Source organism: Hyaena hyaena, unplaced genomic scaffold (genome assembly GCF_003009895.1).
Source record: "Hyaena hyaena isolate Hyena2069 unplaced genomic scaffold, ASM300989v1 scaffold_13, whole genome shotgun sequence".
Lineage (NCBI taxonomy): Eukaryota > Metazoa > Chordata > Mammalia > Carnivora > Hyaenidae > Hyaena > Hyaena hyaena.
The window spans coordinates 7,340,491-7,347,501 of record NW_024080645.1 but is presented as its reverse complement, the minus strand read 5'-3'; the positions used below and the strand labels follow the sequence as shown (position 1 = coordinate 7,347,501).

Genomic DNA, 7,011 nt, shown 5'->3' with positions numbered 1-7,011 from the left:
TCCTACCCACATACACCGGGGCCGTGGTTGGGCAGTGGCTCCATCCCTCTGCGCACTGCCACAGCTCCTGCGTGGTGCTCCCTCCCAGGCCATAGCTCTTCTGGTCTGGGACCCCTCTATCCCAGGCGCAGGGGGGTAACGGCTCCCCTATTTCTAGTCTCCGTGCTGCCCTGTCTTTTGTTGATTCTCTTCATCCGGCCCAGTGGGCGCCTGTGTAAACAGTCCCTTTATTCCGAGTTCCCCTCAGTTAACCTTTTGAATGTGCTCTCCTTTTCCTGCTGGGAGCCGCCAATATACAGACTAACCCAATTAGAAAACGACACTGAGGTCCCAGCACACCTGGACCGGCATCCCGATCCCGCTGGAGGGGCCGGGCTTGCCGCCCCTGCCGTCCGCAGCGGCACGGGCCAGGCAGCGGCTGCAGCTGAAACCGCCGCAGGACAGCGCAGCGCTGGGGACGGCAGGGAACCCGTGCTGAAACTGAGGAGGCAGTTCAGGGACAGGAAAAGCCTTGAAATGCGGCGAGCCAGTTTAATGACTGACAAACCACGCGACAGCAAACTACGGAGCGCCAGGGACTCAGAGGCACGGAGGCCCCGGGGGAAACACTACCACACTGTCACAGGGAAAACGGGGTCACCTACGTACATATGGGGTAAGGGAAGGCCCACTGGCTGCTCAGATCTATGACATTTCTCAGGGAACATGCACCCCACCCCCAAAGCAGCGGGAAGCCGGCCACCTTCACTCCCGAACGTAAATCCTCGTGCAGACCACGTCGTCGGCGCCAAACGTCTGCAGAAAAGAAGGAAAAGCCATCAGAGCAGATGCCTGTGCGAAACCGTTTAAAGCATATCGCTAATAAGGCCGCATACTGCCCTGTTAAAAACTCTTTGTAACAGACATTCAATTTCCTGTGCCATGTGCTCTTGCTAACTGCTAAGGTCTTTTTTTCCCCTTTTTTTTTCTTCCTTAAGCTCCATGCCGGCAGAGAGGCAGCTGGGGTGTAGAATTATATGCAATTTTCCTTTGTTTCTGGAGCCTGTGAATGCTGACTTAAGAATGTTTTGGTTTTAAAAATTAAACTGAAAGGGGGGAGAAGTCACACTGGATGTTTCAGAGGTGGCTCCGTCTCTTCTCAGGAGAGCAAGCGGCCTGGGCAGCTGGAGCCAAGGCCGGGGGTGTGGGGGGGACAGCCAGACGGAACAGTATTGGAGAGTATGAAGAAGCTTCCAGCAAGTGGCTGCCCGCACTCAGTGACCTGCGAGCTGACAACCGGTCTGAGCCGCAAAGACACAGCACCGGCTTCCAGACCCAGCTCTGCAGCGCAGGGCGGGGCATGCGGGGCACGGCACGCATGCCCCTGCCTCCCTTGCTGGTTCGGAGTGGAAGGGAGGGGTGAATAGAACAAGATGATCCGAAAGGCTCTTTCCAGCTAAAATTCTATGGCTCTTTGTTTGTTTATCTGTTTGTTATAGAGAGGGCACGAATCATTCCCCAGACGGAGAAGATTTTTCTTCTGACCCGAGACGGTATCGCCCATAAGTAAGCTATCTTAACTCTCCCCCACACTAGCAGTTATTCACAGGCCTGCTTCCTGGGCTCTCACAAGCAGTTGGAATGGAAAGCAGTACGTTTGTTTAACAAACAAAACCAAAAAACAAAAATTCTCCAGTCTGAAGACCTAACGTGGGCATGTCTGCAGATGTACACCTTTCTGGGTGGGGGGTCCCTATCTCTCAGGTTCTCAGAGAGGCCTGAGGCCCCAGAGAGGCCGAGGACCTTCGGGTCTTGCCTGGGCCCATCTCGGGGAACACATGCTAAGACATTATCCCCACGTGTTTCAGAGAAACAGCAGTTATGAGTGACACTAAGGAAGCAAATGCCCATCACCAACTTCTTTCCCGAGTAGGGGCACCTGGTCACACAGGCACAGCTGTCCCTGCTCTGGACACTTTCTCCGTCTGCAGACAGTTCTGTCCGGGGAAGGAGGGCAGAGGTCCCACTGAAATTCACCTCTAGATGTGCCAACCTTTCAGCTCTACGGCCATGGCACGTTTGGGGGTCTGACTCTGTCCATGTCTGTAACCACCCTAGTATCTGACACCTCACCCAGGCCAACAAGGGGCCTCATGATGCAAGAAGAAAATCCCATTTCCAACCACATCTGGGAAGTCCTCAGCCTGCAGCCATGTTGAAAGGTTGCTGAAAGAAACTCTAGAATGTTCCAGAGTGGTTTTAGGGAAGATACTGTTTCACAGAAGGCAGCTTACACCCCCAGGGGACAATTTACTGTTGGCACTGGGAAAGCTTATTTCAACTTAACTAGGATAATTTGCCTCTTGTTAAAGAGACAGCATCTCCCTGCATTTTGGTTTATTAATGATAACAAGCCTTGAAACAAAAGCCCATATTTCAGGTCTCAGATGCCAAGAATTCATGCTCCCTCTGAGGCTCATGCTCGTCTGCTGAGCCAGAGAAGGCCGCAGAGGAGAGGGGCGGGGGTGGGGGTGCTGGAGTCCTTCCAGCAGACCGTGCATGCGGTGTTCTGGCCGCTTGGATGTTACAAGGTCAATAAAATCACGCTGTCTTGTGCAGCAAGCCGACCCTCAGCCGTGCTCCAGAACTCGGAGATCTTTGCTGACTCTGGTACCAATGAACCTTTTGTGCCTTTTTCTCCTAATGCCCATGTGCCAGGCTCAGATCGCTGCCCCCAACCCCATCAAGTGTTCCTTCCCTGGAAACAGCATTAACCAGGTTACAAAGGAAGCCAGTACCTGCTCTATAAAATAGCAGACATGGGATTAACATGCAATTTCAGGGCTGAGAGCAACCCCAGGGGTCACATGTTAGTGTAAGGCCTCATTCTACAGCTTGGGAAGGGAAGGACCACACCCAGGTCACACAGGGTGGCTGTCCCACTCTGCTGGCTCCTTACCCAACACTGCAGGGTGATAGTCACTAAGATGGGGCAGGCGATCTGTCTTAGAGGGAAGATGGTAACAATATGCCTGATGGAGAACAAAGGATATCATTTCCTTTTTGTTTGAATGGGGGGGGCGGTGACGGTGGGGGAGTGGAATTGTTTCGGGGAAAGCTTGGTCTTTTCTGAAACATAAAGGGACAGTGACATGAACTTTGCCCTGTCCTCCCTGTCTTCCTTTGCCCCGACACCAAAAATAAAGGAGGAGGAGGTGTGTGATTAAACTGTGGGGGTTTCTAACTTGGCCTCACCAGGTACGTTTTGTGTGGCCAAGAATGTTTAAAATGTTTTAATCTGAATACCTTTAAGATAGAGCCCACCCTTTCTAGTTCTAAAGGACCCCCCCACCTCCACACCACATTCCACTTACACTTGGACACTCCCTGAATTAGCCTGACGTGCGGGGCTCCCCGAGGCCAATGCAGGTGCTAAGTCTAAGTCTAGGGGTAAAAATGCTCTCTAAGGCTCCCAGTGCTAGTGCTACAATTCCTGAAATCTTTCCCTGGCATCAAAATGGGGAATGAAGAGGGGGAAGAAAAACACTCTTCTGCAGAGTGAAATACCCGGCGAGCTCCCAGAGCCCAAGCACTCTGGCTCGGAGAGAGCCACCACGTCGCCATGGGGATGCGCAGGGTGGCCGCTGCGCTCGCAGCAGCCCTGCGCTGCCCCCAGCCGCGCTCCTCCCACCACATAACGATGATTTCCTCTGACTTAAACTGTCACCTCAGGCTTTCCGCTCACATGTGAACCCAGGGCACCTCCTTCTCGGGTGAAGGAGGACGGCTTTCTCACAGCCTAGGGTGGGCATCATCTGGGGACTGGGAGCTCGCTCTAGGGCCCAAGCGCCTCACCAGGATGAGCTCGTCGTTGGCCAGCTCGCGGGTCCAGTAGGTTTTCGGGCCGTCCCCCTCGAGGAGAGTTTGCGTGCAGTAGATCTTGTTCTCATTCTCCCAAGTGGCTAAACTCTGCGGGCGGGAAAACCGTTAGTGACATTAATTATGGTCCTGGCAGCGGGAGCAGAGACAACAATGAACACCAGAGTCGCCGCGGTGAAGAGAAGCAACACATGGTCCCTATCGGCAGGGGCACAGAGCCCTGCACTGCACCCGGTGGAGTCCGGATCCAGAGGGCTGGCCACGGATCTCCTGGGGTATAAAAATACCTTGTATTCCACACCCACGCGAGCGCGTGCACGCGCGCACACGCACACACAGTCCGAACCGTGCTTTCCATCTCCAGGAATAACATGAGAGCACGGAGGGATTCATTTATGTCAAAACGGACTAGCCCTTCAACCAACTGGGATATTAACGACGAGAACTTGCACATCAGGACTATAAAATTTTAGAAGCGATGAGACACCATATTTAAACCACACCCAGCGTGAGCAGGTCGGGAGCCCTCTTCCCTGCAGCTTCTGGAACGACATCTTCTTTTCTGTCTGCACTCATCAGAGGCAGCACACAGACCGCTCTGCTAAACCACTCTCCAGGTTACCTCCCTCTAGGAACATTAAATCACGTGGGAGGTTAAAGGGGGATGCCCGGCAGTCTCCCCAGGTCTGCACAAAGCAAAGTGCTCTACAGCTGGGATGGGGGGGACACAATGTGCACATACTCACTTTCTAACTCGAACGTGGGGAACAAAAAGCCCCACTTTCCAGGCTGTCGCGGGAGCCTTTGATTTTTTTATCAGAATCTGGCAGTAGCCACCAGTGGATGTCCCCAACTGAGCCCTGACGACTGCCAGGCCTTCTCCCGGGGACTCCCAGACCTTCACTCTTACTATGCCCACACACTCTTTTGTTTTTTACAAACAGTGCAGTGACCAGAGGCTCAGGTCCTGCCAGCTCCTTGCCCAGACATCGCTTTCTGGCCACGCCAATTCTGGGGGCCAAATGTGTCCTGTGGGTTACCTCCTGGGGGCTGTGTCTCTGTGTCCTTCTCCCAACCCAATGCCCAGGTAGTCCCACTCAGGAAAGGTGAAAATCAATTTCTCACCTTCTCCAATGTATTAGTTTTCCTTCCCCGCCCCCCCCCACTGGAATAGGAGGGAGACATTTTTCACTTTTTAAAGAAGTGGTAGCAGCGACTTTTTTTCCCATCTCTCCTCCCACTCTATCCCAGAGATCAATCAAATGCAATTTTTGCCCATCTGAAAAAAGGAATGTACAACCGCTCGCTTCGGTCCACTGGTTCATCCCTGGGTCCAATATACCTAGAAATACAAAAGTCTTGCCCTGGAGGACTAAGAAGGCGCTTCTCCCCGCCTGAGTCTGCCTTGCTTTTGGGAGGATCCCGCCTTTCCTTTAAGAAAGCAGGCTGGAAGGAGGGGTGCTGCCCCACAAGACCGCCGAGGCTGGATCCGGAGCGTCCCCTGGGGCCCGGGGACCCGGGGGCAGGATGCGAGCGCTGCCGCTCCACCTGCTACCGGAGACGTGGCGGCGGCGCACCCAGCCCCGCGGCCCCTGCAGCCGCCTCTGCGCCGGCTCCCGGCGCGACCCGCACCCGCACCCGCACCCGCGCCCGCACCCGCCGCGGACGCCGCCGCCCGGGATCCGTGAGCGCGGCAGGGCAGGCCCCGGGGTGGGGAGGGGTGGGGACCGACCCTCTCCGAGCCCGGGGCAGCCCGCGCGCACAAACCCCCCCTGCAGACCGCCGGTGCGCGCGCTGCAAGGGAGGCGCGCCACAGGTTGCGCGGCCGGGTCGGGGGGCCGGGGCCGGGGCCGGGGCCGGGGCCGGGCGGGGGGGGGGAGGGGGCCGGCGGCGGATCCGGGAAGGCCGCCGGCTCCCGGGCCTCACCCTGCACTTGCGTCCGTCCACAGTCTCCTCCTCGAAGCCTTCTCCGACCTTGAAGTTGATCTCGGTGGTGCGCACGGTGGTGGAAGTCTTGATGTAGAACTGATCCCCGTCCTGGCGGATCTCCACGTGCGGCTTGGACGCGGCCGCCACCGCCACCTTCCGCAGCATGGCGTTCACACCTGCGCGGGGAGACAGGGCTGCGCCGCGGGCTCGGGACCCAGGCCCGGCCCGGCCCCTCCCAAACCCTCTAACCACCCCTCCCCCACCCCTCGCCCAGATTTCCGAGATGGGAAACTGAGGCTCAGGGAGGGGACGCGGCTTTCCCCGAGCAGCACGGTGAATTGGTGGCAGGGCCTGGCCTCACACCGAGTCTCCCAATTTAAAGTCCCTGACCCCCCACCCCCACTCCCTAGGCCTCCGGCGAGGGTCTCCCAGTGCGCGGATCCGGCACGAGACGAGGCCGAACCGTCGGGAAAGGCGCCCAGCCTCCAGCGCTGGTTCGCGGAGCGCGCGGCTCCCGGGGTGCCCTCGCCGCTCCCCGAGCCCTCGCCCCGGGGGCTCCCTGCTGCCCGGGCCGGTCCCAGAGCCAGCCCCCGCGGGCCCGGGACCCCTCGCGGCCTCTCCCGCCCCCAGGCGCGCACCGGCCGCGCCCGCGTACCCAGCGCCTTGAGCAGCTCGTCGAAATTCTCGCTGCTGCGCATCTTCCAGGTGCCGGCGAAGTTGGGCATGGCGCGGCTGCGGCTGCGGGCTGCGGGCGCGGACGGCGCGGCGGGCTCGGCTGCAGGGCGGAGACTGACGCGCGGCGCCCGGCCCGCGCGCCCGGAGTCCCGGGGAGGGCGCCCCCCGCCCCCGCCCCGCCCCCGGCCCGCCCCCGGCCCCGCCCCCGCCCCCGGCTCCCGGGCCGCGGGGCCTCCCGCAGCGGTGGGCACCCGGGTCGCGGTGCTGCGCGCCCGGCGCCCGCTCTCCTGCAGCTGGGGGTGGGCACGGGGGCGCGTCAGATGGTACAGCCCTGGCCCCGGAGCGGACAGTCGCCGCAGCTGGGTCGTGGGGACGTGGGGAAGCATTGCATCATCCCCTCTACTTTTCTGCATGTCTGAGGATAACCCTAAAATAGAGTTGAAATAAAGTGGGTGGTGGGGCTGTCAGGGTTGGGAGCCGTGCCCTCCCCACTCCCGGTCATGCCTTCGGGGTATGCGCTCCAGTGCGGGATCCTGTTCTGCACCCCAG

At 58.6% G+C, this 7,011-nt stretch overlaps 1 protein-coding gene across 1 annotated transcript; it reads right to left on the bottom strand.

Annotated features, from left to right (window-relative positions):
• Positions 1–506: 506 nt before the first annotated feature.
• Positions 507–6,562, bottom strand: CRABP1 (cellular retinoic acid binding protein 1). Its single transcript, XM_039216564.1, has 4 exons — positions 6,443–6,562; positions 5,785–5,963; positions 3,835–3,948; positions 507–795 (listed from the first exon to the last, which is right to left on the bottom strand). The coding sequence occupies exons 1-4, from the start codon at positions 6,510–6,512 to the stop codon at positions 745–747; spliced, it is 414 nt and encodes a 137-aa protein (XP_039072495.1). The 5' UTR covers positions 6,513–6,562; the 3' UTR covers positions 507–744.
• Positions 6,563–7,011: the final 449 nt, after the last annotated feature.